An 18,509-nucleotide genomic window follows, 5' to 3' on the forward strand; every position below is an offset into this window, starting at 1 on the left:
TATAGTATCTCGGCTTCCCACTAATTTCTTGTAATTTCTATGAATTTCTAATAAAATGATGTTTATAATAATAATAATAATAATAATAATAATAATAATAATAATAATGGTTAATTACATAAATGATACCTGGGCTATCTACTATATTACTGGTTTCATACTTAAAACTTTAAAATTTACGGTAGTTATACCCCAACTTAACGGCCAAACTGACGCCCGTCAGGTCAGGTATCGTCCGAGTGGAGAATTGATAAGTTGGGGTATGATGAGAGTAATTTTAAAGTTATAGGTATGAAATCAGTAATATGGTGGATAGTCTAGGTACCATTTCAGTAAATAACCCTAATAATAATAATACTCCACTCATTTGTTAATTGTTATTTTGTTCGTTCAACTAATTAGGGCGCATTTGGTTTACGAAATGTTTTTGGATGGAATGGAATCTATTGAAGGAATTGGAATCTGATGGAATGGAATTTGATGGAATATTTTTCATTTTTTGAAGATTTAAGGGAGAGACGGAATGAGATTCCTTCCCCCATCCCCATGGAATAGAGATTCTTTCAAATGAGGGAATGTTGACATTCCAACGGAATGATATTCCTTCATCATTGAGCAACCAAACGCACTAAAGAATGGAATTCAATTTCAATTCCATCAAATTCCATCAGAATCTGCAAACCAAACGTGACCTAAAAATGCCTGTTCTTTTTGAAGGACTTTAATTTGTCTTTCACCAGGGCACTCCCTTTCCTCTAATATACGGAGTAGCATGTAAGCCATGTGCAAGTTTGTGTGTGAAGTGGTAAAAGCATCTACAAAAATAATGGCCTAATATTATACCCATTCTCACTAAACTTGTTCTTTTTAAAATTTTAAAGTTAATTTTACCAATTTTGATCATACATATTTTTATTTATATTATATAATAGTTGATGAAAGTTATACCAATTAAACACACATTTAAAACATAATTAATTAATATAACTTTCATCAAATATTATATAATATAAACAAAAATATATATGGTCAAAGTTCATAAAATTTGACTTTAAAAATTTAAAAATGGACAATTTAGTAGGACGGAAAGGTAATTAAACTTTTAAATTTGTTAAGTATATATTGTCTAATAAAGCTGTGGTCATGAGAACATGTCAGATTGTCAAATCTATGGTCATTACAAAGTGTTTGTTACGTCGCTTACAATCCCAAAGCGTGATGTTACCTCAAATTAGCTGTGCGTTTCCATCTCACATTTTAACTTTTAACAAAGGCTATATATAGGTGGGCATTGAGTTTTACGATAATTAACATTAACATCTAATTCATTAATTAAATTCAAAAGAAAAAACAAAAGAAAGAAGAAGGTAAGTATGGAATGGTTTAAATAGAATGCACATGAGTTACACCGAATTGAATTTTACATAATTAAATGTTTATTTTGTTTTTTTTGTTATATAAGAGCTATAAAGATTAAAGAGTGTATTCTTACATGATCATTGGAGTGCACATAGCTCATATTCAACAAATTGTTGGTCATTTCATTAAGCCAAAAACCAACATAACATGACTAATCTTAACGAAAGGAGTGCCTTATAATGACATTAAGTAGGTCATAGATTAAGGACGATTTATTGAACAGACTATATTTAAGTTGCCATATCTCCTGTTTCCAATTAAATACATGCTTTCCGAGTTCTTTTGTTTAGGAAAATATAATACGAGTATAAAAAAATTAAGCTTTGATGACAAGTTTTGAATTTTCGTTGCATGTCCATTGAAGAGTAAGCAAAGACCTATTAAAGAGAGGTTTTATTCCTTGTTTAGTTGTTTGAAATATTATTTTTTGCATCATGTGGGAACGCTTATATTAAAGTCGTAAAATTAAAACTTAACACTTAAGAATAATGAAGATCCATTAATACCGTTGAACAAAATACAAATAGTACCATTGCTTTGTCGTACATATGGTCATATGGGGCCTAAAAAAGCATCTAAAAAGAAGAATACATATATGGTTGCTTGCGGAAACATGGTTGATTGGTTTAGCAACAATATGTATCAACAGCACAACATAAAGGAACCTGGTTGGCAATCTGAGCCGACCAATTATAGCTTTAGGAAAATGATATCCGTACCATCTTTTTTGATTATTTTACCATACTGTACAATATTTAAAGCATACTGTACAAGTATTTAATACATAATGTTTGGTAAATTAATTAAAAAAAATGGTGCCATTATCATTCTCCATAGCTTTAAACGCGTTGTATATTCCATTTTTGATGAATTAAATTTAAGCTTGATAGGATAAAACATTAAAACATATCAAACCTAAGATGCGTGCCGACGGACGCTAGATGTTGGCAAAAATCGAATCGAAAACCAAATAAACCATGAAAAAAACCCGAAAAATCCAATAGTTTTTTGTTTTGGTTTCTAAAAACCGAAAGATATCGTCCGGTTTTGGTTTCTAATGCAAAACCGAACCGAACAAAAAACATATAATGTTTACTTTATTTTCTATTTGTATCATTTTATTACTTATTTTTTGAACATATGTAAATATATTTGCATATTTAAGCAGCAAGGTTGGATCAAGTGGTTAACACCCTTGCCTCTAGAGACAGAGGTTATGAGTTTTATCCTCATCCCTTGCAAGGCCGGAGGTCTTTTTTTATATTTTTAGATAGAATCTGAAAGCAGTCTCTCTACACCGTAGGGGTAAGGCTGTCTACATCTTAACCTCCCTCATACACCGTCGAGGTATTGAGACAAAAAACCCGTGAAAGACGGGTTACTTTTTTTTAGGTAAAAATACACACAAGATTGATTTGGTTTAATAATTGCATAATTAAACAACGCGTAAAAGACATAAATAGTTATATATAAAATTTGTTTGAAAAATGTATCTGAAGTTTACACAACTTATTTTGATAGATTTATTGTCATTGTTGTAGTGTTATTGTACTAATATTGTTTGAAAAACTTGTTGAAATTATGGTGTAATCATAGGGTATAAACTTATAAACTTTTCAAACTCAAGTTAACCAAAACCACAAGTGGTTAAAAAACGACTAAAATCGAACAAAAAAATACCAAAACCGAAAACACCAAAGCCCAATGGTGTTAAAAAAAAAACCTATAATACACATGTGGCATGAGTAGAGATCCCCTCAAATTACTTGAAAGGTAAAATTGAAATAATTTTAATCTTTAAACTAAAATTAACAGTAAAAATTAAAAAATGACAATTTAATTTTGACCGTTAGTTTTAATTAAAAAAATATAACCTTTTAAGTTTACCCCGAGTTAACTTGTGAGAATCCGACAATACTTATTGCATTTTCATTTCCTGTCTAGAAACCAAAGTCATTTTATTTTTGAAAGGTAATTTTATAGGGTTACAATTGCTAAATTAGAACACTTCATAATTTGGGCTTTTTGGGGATTTTAGACAGAAAAATTAGTAAAACAAATAGAAGTTGTAGTAGTACCGTACAATTGAGAGAAGCATGTCCGAAATCCAGTCGGAAAATAAAATGATACGGCGTATATCTATCGGCAGTAAAAATCGGAAAAAGCTTTGTGATACATATAAATACTTTGATCCGCTGCGGATGGTTCGATCACCGCCATGGCCTCCTCTCTCAACTATCATCTGACCAATCTCTCTCTTTCCTCTGACCCAGGTTTACATACATACATATCTCTATATCTGTATCTATATTTTATATCAATTTGTCTATGCCCAGTTCTTTTTTTTTTAATCCGAATTATTATTTTATTTTATATTTCTTGTACTAACTAATGTATTCAGTCAGGGTTATTAGATTTGTTTTCTTAGTCCTTTAATTTACTAATTTTCTTACTTATATTAGTACTAATTAATTAATTGATTATGTTATTGTTTCGTAGTTAAGTGGTTATTTAGGTTTTAACACCAAATTAGGGCTTTTATGTGGGGTTTGACTTGTAGTCAAACAGCTATTTGGGAAATCAGTTTTGTTAATTACTATCATCATATAGATAGTAAGATAGATGTTGACAGTATCATTGTTGTTTAAAAGTTTCAATATTTTTCTTAATTTGGCAAAATAAATTTACTAGCTTTTTTGGCCATTGCTTTCAGTTAATGCATTTGTATCAAATTTTGTACAACAATGTTAAAAAATTTAATGTGTTCCCGAACTTTTAATCGAGTTTTCGGGATTGGTAGATACAAAAAGTTCGTGTGCAAGTATCAAGTGATGGTAATTTATTTCAGGTGGGGAAACACTACCTATTCACATTGTTACTCATGCAAGCCAACTTCCACCTGAATTTTTGCACCCATCTCCTGATAAAAAGCTGGTGATCGGGTTTGACTGTGAGGGCGTTGACCTTTGTCGCAATGGAACTTTGTGTATCATGCAGGTAATTTTTTTGGCAATAGCTAGACTTGGTTATACCTTATTAAATGTTCAAATTTTATACTTTGTACGAGTTCATTAGGTCCCATTTATTTTTTCTTTGCCTATACAAGTGCTTTTGGGCCGTGTTATATTATCATGAAACTATGGCTGATTGGAATATGGTTTTATGGTATTCACAGTTAGCGTTTCCAGATGCTATATATTTGGTTGATGCAATTGAGGGTGGAAAAACACTTGTGGAAGCCTGTAAGCCTGCACTTGAATCTAGTTACATCACTAAAGTAATTCATGATTGCAAACGAGATAGTGAGGTGTTTTATTGATTTAAGTTGCTTATGCCCATTTTCACTCTTTTGAATAATTTGTTTATATAACATTCTCTGTTAACTTTTTATCTTGAAGGCATTGTATTTTCAGTTCAACATCAAGTTGCACAACGTGTTTGATACACAGGTGAGTGTCCCTGTATGTATTGATATCATTTGGCCCTGATGATGTGTTCATATCATCCAGCTGTATTGTGCTGACTGACCAATTTATGTGACATAGATTGCTTACAGTTTGATTGAGGAGCAAGGAGCAGCGAGGAAAGTTCCAGATGACTACATATCATTTGTTGGTCTACTTGCTGATCCACGTTACTGCGGTACTTGTATTTTGCCATTTATCGTTTTTTTGTTTCCAGCATCTTACCTTTTGGATGCAAGCGTCCTTTTTATTCTCATTGTGAAATTTTTATACGGTGATTATATCTTATATTCTCATATTGAGATTTTGAAAATAGGTATCCCTTATCTTGAGAAGGAGGAAGTGCGGGTTCTTCTCAGGCAGGTTCGTCATATATGTGACTTATGACAACTTTTTGTGTTACTATAAATCATGCATATGCAACTCTCATCATTTTAGTATCTTAACGTTATGTGGAATGTGACAGGACCCAAACTTCTGGAACTATAGACCATTATCTGAACTAATGGTGCGTGCAGCTACAGACGATGTCCGGTTTCTTTTGTATATATATAACAAAATGGTGGTGAAGCTGAACCAAAAATCCTCGTGGTATCTTGCTGTTCGTGGTGCACTCTATTGTCGTTGTTTCTGCATTACTGATAACAATTATGCAGATTGGCCACCTCTCCCTCCAATGCCAGGTTTGTTCCATTTTACTTATTGTGGTTCATGCTCTTACTTTTTGTGTTATGTTCGCATATTCCCTACTATTAAATGTTTTAACTAAATGTTTTATTTGCAGATAACATTGTGACGGATAATAACTCTCCAGAGGAAGAAATCCTGTCAGTTGTTGATGTTCCACCAGGCAAGATGGGACGTGTTATTGGAAGAAAAGGAGCTTCCATTTTGGCTATTAAGGAATCTTGCGAGTAATTCTCGTTTTTTTTTTCTTCTTTTGAAATCTGCATTATTACTTATACTTTTCTAATTGATGGGTTTATTGTACCTACAGTGCTGAAATATTCATGGGAGGTGCCAAGGGACCACCAGACAAGGTTAGTCAACACCTTCTTTATCTTTCCTGCTCTCCTTTATTAGTTGATACGACTGCATCACATCTAAGATCTTCAAAACCTTGTGTTTTTAGTTCTTCATATGAAATTTAAGTAAAAAATTTTAAGCTATTTTTGTTTTTCTACTTCCATTTTATTATGAAGGTAAAAGGAATGTACTTGTTTAAAAGCAGAATTAACTATGCCAATGCCAATCCTTGTACTTGTCATTAACATGGATGAGATTTAGTATTTCGGTTTTATCATCAATCTAATTTAATGAGAAAAGCCATCAAACATTTATTGCACAATTGACCTAGAATGCATGTATGACAGAACACGTGGAAGCACCTAGAGTGCACGCTTTTTAAGTAACATATTGATGTCTGACATGGAGCCAAATCCAGTGCAACTCTAGTATCTTGAACAATTTTAACTACCAGATGGCATATTCTGATTTCTCAAACTCAATATGTTATGTTCTTTTCTGAAATATATACAATGATGTGGCCAGAAGCTAATAATATACCTACAATGATATGTAGGTTTTTGTAATCGGACCCGTGAAGCAAGTTAGGAAAGCTGAAGCCATATTAAGGGGAAGGATGATGGATGGCTGTTACTGAAATGCACATGTTTTGTATTACTTACCATTTCTATGACATACTGTGTAATAAGCCGGCTACCTAAGTTTTTTAATCGGGAATGTGGGATGTTTGCCAGATATTGTTCGGGTTCCTTGCATGTTGGATTGCTATGAAAATAGTTCTGTGCATCAACACATAGATTGCTTGTATTGTGATTTGTTCGTAGCCCAAACATATTATTCTCTTTAATCAATCTAAAGCTTTATAGGTTGGGGTGGATTGAAATGAACTGGCCACAGTTCACCTCCTTTTTTTTTTCTTTATATTATAAATGATAATGTGACAATATAAAAATGAATGATTTAATTCTTGAAATTTTAACTCTTTGGTGTACAAGAATAGCAGTACCCACTTCCCCTGCAAGGTGAGATGAGATGTGGACAGAGACATTTCTACCTTAGGCCGTTTTCGGTTTTTGTTATCTTAATTTTGGGTTTTGTCAAAAACAACCTTCAGCCTTGTTAAGGTGCACTAGACTTTTGACTTCATGCACGTAGTCTTTTATCTTTTAAAGTTTGTTTTGACTTGTGGATTTCGAAAATCTTAAAAAGTAGAAAAGGCATCTTCATATAAAATTAGCGATGATCTGTTTTTCTTTTTTCTTCTTTTTTTTTTTGAAATAAACATCAGATATCCTTAAAAGGCTATAAAGTATAAATTGTTAAATCTCTATCTCTATACTAAATAAAAGACAATTGTCTTTCAAAAATATTTTTAGAAAAATTGTGATGTGGTATGCCTATATTTTTTCTTAAAAAGTCTTTATTTTAATTATGATATCATAAATAATTTACATTAATTTTAATTAAAAATAGCTCACTAAATACTTATTTAAAGTTCTTAATCTTTTATTACAAACAAAGAAATATTTTTTATAATTATATGTTATTCAATTCATCAACTCCATATCGATTTATAATATATTAATAACAAAAATTACATGCATATTTTATAGTTTTATAATTTTAATTAAAACGCCCGGTTTGAACCCGGGTAAATTCGCTAGTTAAACATTAAACTATGAGAGGTGAAATTATTTAAAATTATAAAGTTGAAAAGTGTTTTTCTATTTTTTTCTTTCAGGCTGCCTTTTTCCTAAGGTTTTTTTTTTTTTTTTTTTGTTTGTCATGGCGTGTATATTCAAGTTCAAAACTAAACGTCACATTGAGTTATATTATATGCTACCAATTCTACAGAACAGTCGGAATGTGCAAAGACATGCGAGTACTAAATTACTAACCACAATTACATTCCAATCGTTTTTTAGTATGTGAGATCTTTGCAGCAACTCATAATTAATGTTCAACATACCACGCCAACAAATTATTATATGTAGAAACAGAAAAGAAGAATATGTAACAAGTCTGTTTGACAGTAATCTGTACGTACTTCACGAGCTTGAACGTTATCCAACTGGAAGTCGAAACTGCAAGCCATATTTCAACAAACCACATATAAGTAAAAGTTTGAAAATCAAGTTACACAGCTCGGACTTCAAACAAGTTACTACAATAATCCCGGACAAGGAAACTGACCTGTTTATATTGCCAGTTCTGCCTGCAATGCAGCAATTTCATCTTCGTCAGGTGAGGTCTGTCGACGTGCTGGCTGTTTGCCAGCTGGTGCATGAAATGCACTTTCATGGGCCTTAGTGGCAGGCTGGAGAAGTTTATCCTCCAGCTCCAGTCCTTGTAATTCTTCAAGTTCAGCCTCCAATTCATCCTGCATTTATTCAAAATCGTTACTCAACAGATTCAAAATCAAGTAACAAAACACGTTCTTTTATGTTACCCGCCCTCTCTTGTAAAATAATACCATCTAGTTTGAATACAGAACTCAGTATATTTTGCTTTTGAAGTCGAACAAAAACGATTTGCCCAAGTATTACAAGAAATTGGAGACAATACCTCATCAAAGTCAGCGGCTGTACCAAGAGGTGTTGCCAATGCTTCCTGGATTTGTTTCATGCTCTCGGTTTGCTCATTGATTTCGTCCATTGTTTTGTCAACATCAACAATTTTCCTGCATCAATCATATAACACCACAGTCAAACATATTTCATATCTGGATTTAGTCTCATAATAGCATATTATAAAATTTTCTTTAATCTGCCAGAGTTTTTCCTGACAAAAAGCAAAACAGATTTAGGAGTTGCTTACACTTCCTTCTGCATTGCCTTCATTGCTTGAGCTCCTGTTCTTAAAGCAACCACCGTATCAGTGGTAGCTTTAGAACCCTCTATCATTATCATCTGGTTCATTACCAAGGAATTGTTAGTACTTATAAGTGCGCATTATCATTTTAGTTATATATAAAATGCAAAAGGTTTTGGCCAGAGGCATCTATCATTGAAGAGTACTCACCTGATCATGAATCCGCAACTGAAAATTTCCAAGCTGTTCTAATTGATTTTCATAAGCTTTCTTTCGTGTTAGACATCTTTTTGCCGCTGAATGATTTCACAAAGATTAGAGAAGGAAACAACGTTAAGTGCATTAGGCTTGTTATGTTAGTTCTCCACGAAATGTTCATTGAAAATATATTTATCCATGTACGTACAATGACTTGAATCCATACCTCTTTTGTTATTTGCTTTAACATAATCCTTTGCTTTCTGAAGCTCTAGAGCAACTTTCTTTAAAAGTGCATTCTCTTTCTTCTCTAGCTCCACAAGTGTCTGCCGCACAAAACGTTACATTAAATTATACAGGTAAAGTAACCAAAATGTAGCAGCAGCATGATTCATCCGGAGTACTTTGAGGAAAACAAAGAAAGAGCAAGCACCGCCAAACCCATGGTTTTTGCCAGCATGAGGAAATATACAATAAACCATGTTTGACCAGGCTAGCCCGGTGCGACCAGAGCACAAACAAAATTTGACACAGATTAACTCATACAATTCTTCAGAACATAAATCTCAAGTGTTATACACTTTGATTTTTTTTCTATATGGAAAGGGCCTACTTCGCATCTAATTATGACATAAGCCCACACAGGGGATTGAAGGCCATTTAAAATAGAAAAAAATATAGGTTTCATGAGAAAGTCAGAATATTAGAACATGAAAAATATACAAAAAATATGTATGTATACCTCGTTTAACTTTTCTATAGTTGCAAGTGTATGTGCTTCTTTTCTCGAGGGTTTGTTTTTGCCAAACAATTTACCAAACATTCTCAAATTTGTTCTTCAAATCCTATACTACTTGTCCCCTGATCAAAACCATATATTAAAACAAAATATCAAGATGAAAACTTCCGCAATCGTCGATAATCTATATATGTCTACATCATAGATCGAGTAAAGATATATAACATGGTTACGAACGTACCTGGTGATCAAAAAGCTATACTATCGGTTTTCATGTCTTTTTTTTTTCTTTCTGTTGGATTTATATGTATCATATATAATTAATGGAACTTCAAAAGGAGGTTTTGTAATACGATTAGGACTTTGGGAGGGAAGATAAAAATACAATAATGAGAACGCCGACTTTGATTAGCATTATTATTATTATTATTGTTGTTGTTGTTGTTGTTGTTGTTAATTAAATGTTATTTTTATTATTGTGTATATCTGATTAAAACGTATCCCTTTAAAACTCTAATGCATATGTTGTTATCATTTCCTGGATAAGTGACATAATATATCAACTCCTACATATTAGACTTCGAAAACTTTTGCCATATATTTTCAAATATATATTTGTCTAGATTAGATTAGAGATGTATAGTGCAACTACGGAGTGACTATATTTTATTTCATATTTAATAAATTTTTATTTACATAAAATCTTTTATGTGCTAATTATTATTCTCCATAATGGGCTAATTTGGAAATAGTACAAAAACATAGTTGGTAACCCATTGAGATCAATTACGTACGTAGTTGAAGATATCAAATACAAGCATAACAATGTCACATTTGGGTTTAAAGAAACACGAAAATACATATGAAAAATGTTGGGTAGTTTACTCGGAGTTTACATCTATGCGTACTAGTGTTTCACTATTTATTATACTTACCAAAGAGTCATATAGCTCAGAAGAGTAAAATCGCTTGACGGAAAATTACTTTGAGGGTTGTATTTAACAAACATTACCTCAAAAATCTTCTTTTTTTTTCTTTTTTTCAAAAATCTTCTTTTTTTTTCTTTTTTTTCTATCTAAAATAAAATGGGGATGAAGATCCCCTGAGAGATAAAGTTAAATTTTACCGTTCAAGTTGGGCTAACTTAAGGAGATCTCTACCCTTAAAATAGTCATGACTGGAGAACAACTAGAGGTTATGTGAATGAACCACAGAGACCAGAGTAAACTCATAACAAGGGGAAAAAAGAAACACAAGGACCAGAAGAGTCATCTAAAGAACCACAAGAGCCAACCCTAGGGCCGCTAATGTCAACACTAGGGCCATTTATATAGAATAAATATGATTAAAAAAATACTCGTATTTCTTTGGATGTTTGAAAGGCATGGAATAATAATTAAAATGAGCGTAAATGGGTCAGAATGCTCTTATCCATGTACTGTCTTTAGTGTGTAAAACTCGTGTCCAGTGACCCACTATTTTCACACATAAATCACAAAATATAGTTTATCCCCTTGCCTTTGACAAGGTTTAACCTTGTGTCTTGTAACCTTTCTCTGTGGATCTATGTTGTTATATGGTGGCGGTAAAGAGCAATTACAATTAAAATATACAATAAACAAATGGAAGTATCCATCTATCGATAAATGGAATAGAAGAAGAAATCCTGTTCAAGAAATCTCACAAAACAAAATGTAAACATAAATTTGACTAGGATAAATCTTGACTTGTAAAACCGAGTGAAGATACATCATACATGTGACCTACTAATGATACAATGCAATCGGATCAAAAGCCTATTGAGTTATGACCTTTTCACCAACAAAACCCTTCACCATCACCGCTGGACACAACCCCTCTAAACTGTCGACGCATAGAACCCCTCCAAACAGCTGCCAAACACATAAATTTGCATCGTCGTACAATTGTGGAAGACAAATAGACAAATTTATTCAAATTTATAGGAGACAAATCATCAAGGACACTATTGAAATGTCAAAGTATAAAGGTAATTTCTCAATCAGGACGTGCTTAAGAATGTGAATTAAATCAGCTGTACAAAAAAAAAAGCCCAGATGTTTTAAATCAGGTATAATCGTAGCAGGATTCACTATACAAATGCGAATTAAGAATGTAAAATACTACATTGATTGGTTGAAATTATTTTGGTAAATGCTTGGTTTCTTAAAATTTCGATGATCTTTACAACCTGATTAAAAGATCCCTCTGATTTAATACAAGATTCCATCATATTCAAAATAAGTCCAGTGTTATTGCTTAATTTAACTAATAGTTGCTAAGCAACAACAAGGCAATGACATACAAAATCGATCTTCCAAATGCACAGCTAAACCTTACTGTTACTCTTTGTTCAAGACTTTCGGAACTTTAATGTAAGGCTCCTCATAACTCGGGATAGCAGCTATTATGGCCTCCCTGTTGTTACCAATGGATTACATAGTTTAGAACAATAAACTACTATGTGATTTACAAACAATAAGAATGGAAAGTTATGGTAACCTGTTGTCAAACGTTTCAGGACTATCCTCACGGAAACTTCCTGCTTCGGTATCTATAAAACCATAAACAATAACATTATTTCCATCTTGAAAGGTAAGCATCCATGTTATAGAAGCAATAAAGCAGCATAAAAAGTATCGAAAGGGTTAGTAAGGTTGCATGTATAGTCCAAGCACCTGCGCGTATTGCTGGTTCAATACTTTGAAGATCCACCTCTTGAAGTTGCCCAAACCTATTCAAAATGTCATGCCAGGTAATCTGAACTCATTAATCTTGAACTACCTAAAATTATCTAAGGGGAAATCTAATATGCGGCATATAAAAAAAATGCAGCAACAGAGGATTTTTTTTATATAAATTTTACAATCTAACCATTTTAATTGATAAAGAAACGATATGCCCCCCTAATTTTCAACATAACTGCACCAAATATGGCTGCAGTCAATAGCAGCCAAGGATCTATACACAAAACAAACTAAGATATAAATTGCTCTCAACGTCTAGATTTGAATGCTATACAAGATACACTTTTCTTCCCGAGCATTGGCAGAAGACTATCAGTTCTCATCATGATATTTTAAATGGGTTGACAAAAGTCCAAACTGAAACAATCTAACAGTGCGTTAAGTTTGTAAAATACTGTTACATATGTCATTGTGGTATACATTGAATTTTGAAAAAAAGTTTATAAAGCGATGAAACAACACGAAACACATAACGTCAAGCAAAACAGTTTTCATGTGGGTTAGTTGCTAATAGGACGGGGAATTGTGTGTAAAAGAATTAACTATGTAAATATTATTTTGTCACTAATAAAAAGACAGGGTAACGACCCTCTTTCCGAAAAAAATGAAATGTCAAGCAAAACAAACATACAAAGAAAAGATCAATACCAGTCTACCACTTGCTGAATTTTGGGTGCAAAGTCTTCAGCCTATATGCAGCAAGAGAGACATCGAAATCAGTGTGATACATACTGGCTTTTTATGCATTAACATTACGTCCACAAGAATCCAACACTTTTTGACTAAATTCATTGTTTGGATGGCTTTTGTAACGTTCCATACAGATTCAACATCACTAATTATCTAAAGCACCCATCATATGTAATCTTGACAATCAAAATGGAAATCGGTACACCGTACACGTATATCACGTGTGTTCATAATGAACTAAACCACACATGGATACAATATAAACTTTCGTAAACTAGTTATGTGAAAATATCAATGAGACAAGGACGTTTAATTAACATTACACTAGCTATTTAACTGAATAATAGTATATAGTGGGTACCTCTTGTGAAGTGAGAGAAATACGAGCAGTTTCTGCTAAACGGGCCACGTCAGGACGCTCCAAACTAGAATGAGCAGAGAAGTTGCGAGCAACCTTAAACTTCTTCTCGATATGCCTTACGCATTGATGAAATCCAGATTTTGGAATGTGATTGAGCAGAATACGTTCAGATAAAATAGCTGGTGCTAGTACAAGTAATGCTCTGCTTGCCATATTTCTTTACAATCTGAAAGAAACTTCCAGAACATACATCAACACACACCAAACTTCTTAAACTGTACAACTATGAAGCTAGTCATATCAGGGAAATAAAAAAAGTTTAAGATTATTATCAAAATAGAACCCCGAAAATGCTAACTTGAACATAACATAAATAACAGGGGATGGTTTTTGAGCAAGTAGGGGTGTACACAGTCCGGTTAAGCCCGTTTTTGATGAAAAGTCTAACAAATTTGGCAATTTGAAGAAACTCCAAGAAAACCAGCAATACGGTTTCTAGTTCAAACCAGTTTTTGACGAAAACTACAATAAAACTGGCAATACGGTTTCTAACCCAAACCAAACAAGATCACCTGGTTTGTTATAATCCGATCAGTCATTTATTGAGATTTACATCTGACAAAAGGGTCAATGTGCCCTATAAGCAACTATGAGCGAGCGTAGTATAAGTGATCAAACAGGCTGGCTACTATCTAATATTCGGACGGAACTTACCTCCAGTATACTATGGGTTACACTACAACGCTTTAAATAAATATAACGATTAATGCAATATTGTCAGACCTCTTTTTGGATGTAAAAACAAACATATATTGTGCTCAAGGGGTCTTTACGCCGCATGAATTCACCGGCCTAGCTAATTAATTTACCTAAATTGCTAAACAGTTGTAATAACATGCAATATCTGTATGAAGTTTGAGCATACAGACTGACTATATGAGAATGCCCGCCCTAGTTGAAGATTTGCCTAAGTATAATAAAATCGATTTGCAGAGAATATATCCACCAACAAACAAAAAACATAAATAAAAATGAAACAAAAAACTGTCTCTATTTAATGCCAAGATATAGAATAAAATGAAAAAAGTAGCAAAAATAGAAGAAAACCTACCTAGCTTTTGATACAACAATATCATACTAATTAATTATAGATACCTGCAATTGGGGATAGTGATTACCAAAGGAATATAATTTGTGTAGAGATGATGCTGACGTCGTTCGGAAGATATAAGCTAAGCTGAGAATTATTCTATTCCATGCTATACTATTTGGGCAATTTCGACCCGGACCCGGATGGGTTTTTCTTTCGGGCATATCAGCATATGTGTAGTATATCCACGTGTGAAGTTTTTTGTAAAAATATTAAATAAAGAAATTAAGTTCAAATGACGCTCCTCCAATAATAAATCTGACCGTTGCATATAGAAAGAGAAACCGGATCTTCTTCTTCATTTTTTCATTGTATTTTTATTCAAACAAAAAATTGTTGTGCATTATTATTTCCATTCGATTCTGCCTTTCCATCGCTCTTTCTAAAATATCTCTCTCTTCTCATGGCAATCGCAGCAACCGATTCGCAGCCGACTCAAAAGGTAAGAACAACGGCAACATTATATTATCCATTTCATCATAATCAAATCAATTTGTTCTGTTTGTTTGTTTTGTTATCTATACAATCTTATTAGTGTTTTTTTTATTTCATGTTATTATATCTGTTACATCCTTTATAAATCATCTTTGTTATTACTACGGGTCTATTTTATATAAAATTTGGGAAAGACATATTATTTAACTTGATAATTAATCAGTGTAACTTATATTATAATAGTCTTACAGTTTATGAGAGATCCTGAAAGTTATAATGTATTTGTATCTGCAGACAGAGGCAGGGGAAAAGAAGAGGTGGACCCTCAATGACTTTGACATCGGGAAGCCGCTTGGAAGGGGAAAGTTCGGTCACGTTTATATCGCTAGGGAAAAGAGGGTTAGTCACCTTACTTACTACTTAATCATCATTTTCATATGTGGTTTATCATTATAATTTATTGTTATGTTTAGGCTGCTCTTGATTGATTGTTGTTTTGACTAGTTTACTTAACAAATGTATGCAACCATTGGTCAAGTCGTTTTGTAGCTATAGTAAATCGCGGTCGTTTTTATTGACAATTGTTCAGGAATATTTGCATTTGTGGACGGGAGGATAGATAGTGTATAACTTTTTCTACATAAAAGTAAGGTGGTATATTTAATGGTAATTATGGGCGCTATAGATTTGCCCATGCTGGCCAGGTTTGGATTTTAGAATACAGACATTTTGTATGTGTTATGGTTGTCAGTAGAGGAGAATAGGTGGATCATTTTCATTGATATTTACCATTTAGTTATTTTTTAAGCACAAGTTTTTTATAGTACCATACCCAGATTTATGATTAGTGTAGTTTGGCTACTAAAGGGCCAGTCGTATTCAAATTGACTCATCAACTAAGAGGGTGTAGCCGTTTGGGTGAAGTCCCATCGGAAACAAATGTGTGACTAATTGTCTGGTGTAAGGGTATCTGCCTTTCAGAAGACGACTATAATGCATCCACGAGTCCTAACCATATTGTATCAACAGTATATATCTAATCTATGTTATGAAGTTTATCTAACTTAATTTTATAAATGTGGTCAATTATCTTATTGTTGATATCTTATCTCAATAGTTAATTGCTTAATTGGTTATTCATTGTGCATAAATCATAATACATGATATATCTCCTTTGTATACCTCTGCTAGAACCCATCTGACATCTGATGATTAATATATGTGGTTTTCTTTAACAGAGTAACCATATTGTTGCACTAAAGGTGCTTTTCAAGAGTCAACTTAAACAGTCACAGGTGGAGCACCAGCTCCGCCGTGAAGTTGAAATACAAAGCCATCTTCGACACCCTAATATCCTACGACTCTATGGTTACTTCTATGATCAGGTATAGATTTTTTCTACCTTACTCATTTGCTAACTAATAGGGATATTCAAATTTTCTAAAACTTGAACACCATATTATCTTCAGAAACGAGTTTACCTGATTTTGGAATATGCTGTCAAAGGAGAACTCTACAAGGAGCTGCAAAGGTGCAAATACTTTAGTGAGCGACGTGCTGCTACCGTAAGTCCATACAACTTTATCAGTTACAATCAATTTTATTCTAGCTGCATCAATGTTATCGTTATCTAAAAGACTTCCCTTCCATGTCATACATACAGTCTACTTTTCTCGCAAGACAGTAATTTTTTTATTTCTATTTTTTAATTATTTTTTAATTTTTTCTCGCAAGACAGTCATTTTTGGCCATTCATTTATCAAGCTCTAATGTCATGAGTATCTGTTGAGCATTATAACATCTGTCTGTGACAAACCCAACCAGCATAAGAACATTGAAACAAGATTCTCTATGGTCTCTTTATAACTGTTGATTGTGTTTTGTCATCATTGTCAACGCTGAGCCAATTTTCTACATCTTTCTTGGGACAGTATATTGCTTCATTAGCACGGGCTCTCATATATTGTCATGGGAAGCATGTTATTCATAGAGATATTAAACCAGAGAACCTCTTAATTGGTGCACAGGTAGACCTTCATAATACAATCACATATGGATTGAATTCGCTGTTTTACAATTTATTTGGCCGAAGCTGTAAAGCGTAATGTGTGTACTTCTTATATATTTCAGGGTGAATTAAAGATTGCTGATTTTGGCTGGTCTGTACATACATTTAACCGCAGGCAGACCATGTGTGGTACTTTAGATTATCTCCCACCTGAGATGGGTAAAGCATATTTGATTAAATACTTCACAAATTGAATCTTTCTTTTTTGGACTTATTCTGATTAACTAGTAAATTACAGTGGAGAGTGCTGAACATGATGCAAGTGTAGACATATGGAGTCTTGGTATTCTATGCTTCGAATTCCTATATGGATTTCCTCCCTTTGAAGCTAAAGAACACTCTGACACATATAGAAGGTAATGCAGTTTACAAAGCAATATGGAACCGCCAACTCTAAATGCTGTTATAGTTCCATTCAAATAAATAAATAAAAACGCTGATATAGTTGTCGGGTTTAGTGATATACATTTGTGCAGGTTCTTGAGTATCTTATAGTGATTGTTGATGAAAATTTGTAGGATTTTGCTTGTAGATTTGAAGTTTCCTGCAAAACCGGTAGTCTCCTCGGCTGCTAAGGATTTAATCAGTCAGGTTTGTTACATAACACTCTCGCTAGCGTTTATTAAGTAGTCGGTTTTAATCTGTATACTTGTAGATGTTTGGAAATTTTTAAAACGTTTAACTGTTTAAGTAGCTAAAATAGAAACATAAAATTTAGCTAATAATTGTGAAGTCTATCAGGTTGAATAGGTCAAAAGTGTCTCAAAATGTATTTTGAATACATAAAACCTCCTAAATTGCTTTATACAAAAGAAGCCCATGATTGTAAATATGTAGTCTCTTTCTGCAGTCATCATTAACAAGTCAAATTATTATACAAAGTTTGAACAAAATACTTGCCCAATTCATCCACCCGCCCATTCTACCACGTTTGGTGTTCTATATTTAAAGTGTTAAGCTTATTTACTATTTCTTAAAAACTGCAGATGCTTGTTAGAGAAACTTCAAAGCGAATGCCGTTACACAAGCTCCTTGAGCATCCGTGGATAGTTCAGAATGCCGATCCATCAGGAGTCTACAAGGGTTGATCCATCCACAAACAATTAAGCGATTAACATCATTTTGAAAGGCAGAATGGGGTGCAAATGATAGATATATTTGCTTAACAAGGATTGTTTATTTGGATCTCTTTTAACTATAAAAAAACACTACCTAAAGTTCTAATGTATCGTGTCTTTTAAAATGGAGGTTAACTGACCGTAATCTTAAGATTAAGAATAAATAAAAGCAAATTGTAATTGGTCTCTATATGTTATATTACTATTGTTATTATTATTATTTTGAATGACAAATGTAGGCTCATCGGTATATATATCCAATTTG

General features: G+C 33.0%; 4 protein-coding genes across 6 annotated transcripts; 2 read left to right on the forward strand and 2 right to left on the reverse strand.

Annotated features, from left to right (window-relative positions):
* Positions 1-3,562: 3,562 nt before the first annotated feature.
* LOC122578157 lies at positions 3,563-6,792 on the forward strand. Its single transcript, XM_043750056.1, has 10 exons — positions 3,563-3,692; positions 4,268-4,416; positions 4,595-4,726; positions 4,818-4,868; positions 4,965-5,061; positions 5,200-5,246; positions 5,350-5,566; positions 5,668-5,797; positions 5,881-5,923; positions 6,466-6,792. The coding sequence occupies exons 1-10, from the start codon at positions 3,638-3,640 to the stop codon at positions 6,544-6,546; spliced, it is 1,002 nt and encodes a 333-aa protein (XP_043605991.1). The 5' UTR covers positions 3,563-3,637; the 3' UTR covers positions 6,547-6,792.
* Positions 6,793-7,850: 1,058 nt separating this feature from the next.
* Positions 7,851-9,979, reverse strand: LOC122578194 (vacuolar protein sorting-associated protein 32 homolog 2-like). The gene is made up of 8 exons (XM_043750100.1): positions 9,899-9,979; positions 9,661-9,779; positions 9,145-9,244; positions 8,931-9,016; positions 8,727-8,818; positions 8,475-8,589; positions 8,103-8,289; positions 7,851-7,993 (listed from the first exon to the last, which is right to left on the reverse strand). The coding sequence occupies exons 2-7, from the start codon at positions 9,739-9,741 to the stop codon at positions 8,107-8,109; spliced, it is 657 nt and encodes a 218-aa protein (XP_043606035.1). The 5' UTR covers positions 9,742-9,779; positions 9,899-9,979; the 3' UTR covers positions 7,851-7,993; positions 8,103-8,106.
* A 1,293-nt stretch (positions 9,980-11,272) lies between these two features.
* On the reverse strand, positions 11,273-14,736 carry LOC122578195 (glutamyl-tRNA(Gln) amidotransferase subunit C, chloroplastic/mitochondrial). Of its 3 annotated transcripts, XM_043750102.1 has the most exons (7): positions 14,629-14,736; positions 13,474-13,699; positions 13,071-13,111; positions 12,354-12,409; positions 12,178-12,229; positions 12,016-12,093; positions 11,273-11,549 (listed from the first exon to the last, which is right to left on the reverse strand). In XM_043750102.1, the coding sequence occupies exons 2-6, from the start codon at positions 13,684-13,686 to the stop codon at positions 12,018-12,020; spliced, it is 438 nt and encodes a 145-aa protein (XP_043606037.1). In that variant the 5' UTR covers positions 13,687-13,699; positions 14,629-14,736; the 3' UTR covers positions 11,273-11,549; positions 12,016-12,017. The 3 variants fall into 3 exon arrangements, with proteins under 3 accessions (XP_043606037.1, XP_043606036.1, XP_043606038.1); XM_043750101.1 differs by lacking the exon at positions 11,273-11,549 and having other exon boundaries at positions 11,808-12,093; XM_043750103.1 differs by lacking the exon at positions 11,273-11,549 and having other exon boundaries at positions 11,808-12,093; positions 14,652-14,720.
* Positions 14,737-14,901: 165 nt separating this feature from the next.
* LOC122578193 (serine/threonine-protein kinase Aurora-2-like) lies at positions 14,902-18,434 on the forward strand. Its single transcript, XM_043750099.1, has 9 exons — positions 14,902-15,065; positions 15,353-15,457; positions 16,297-16,443; positions 16,528-16,623; positions 16,990-17,085; positions 17,189-17,285; positions 17,365-17,482; positions 17,645-17,717; positions 18,113-18,434. Exons 1-9 carry the CDS (start codon positions 15,027-15,029, stop codon positions 18,212-18,214), a joined length of 873 nt encoding a protein of 290 aa, XP_043606034.1. The 5' UTR covers positions 14,902-15,026; the 3' UTR covers positions 18,215-18,434.
* Positions 18,435-18,509: the final 75 nt, after the last annotated feature.

Source organism: Erigeron canadensis, chromosome 8 (assembly GCF_010389155.1).
Source record: "Erigeron canadensis isolate Cc75 chromosome 8, C_canadensis_v1, whole genome shotgun sequence".
Lineage (NCBI taxonomy): Eukaryota > Viridiplantae > Streptophyta > Magnoliopsida > Asterales > Asteraceae > Erigeron > Erigeron canadensis.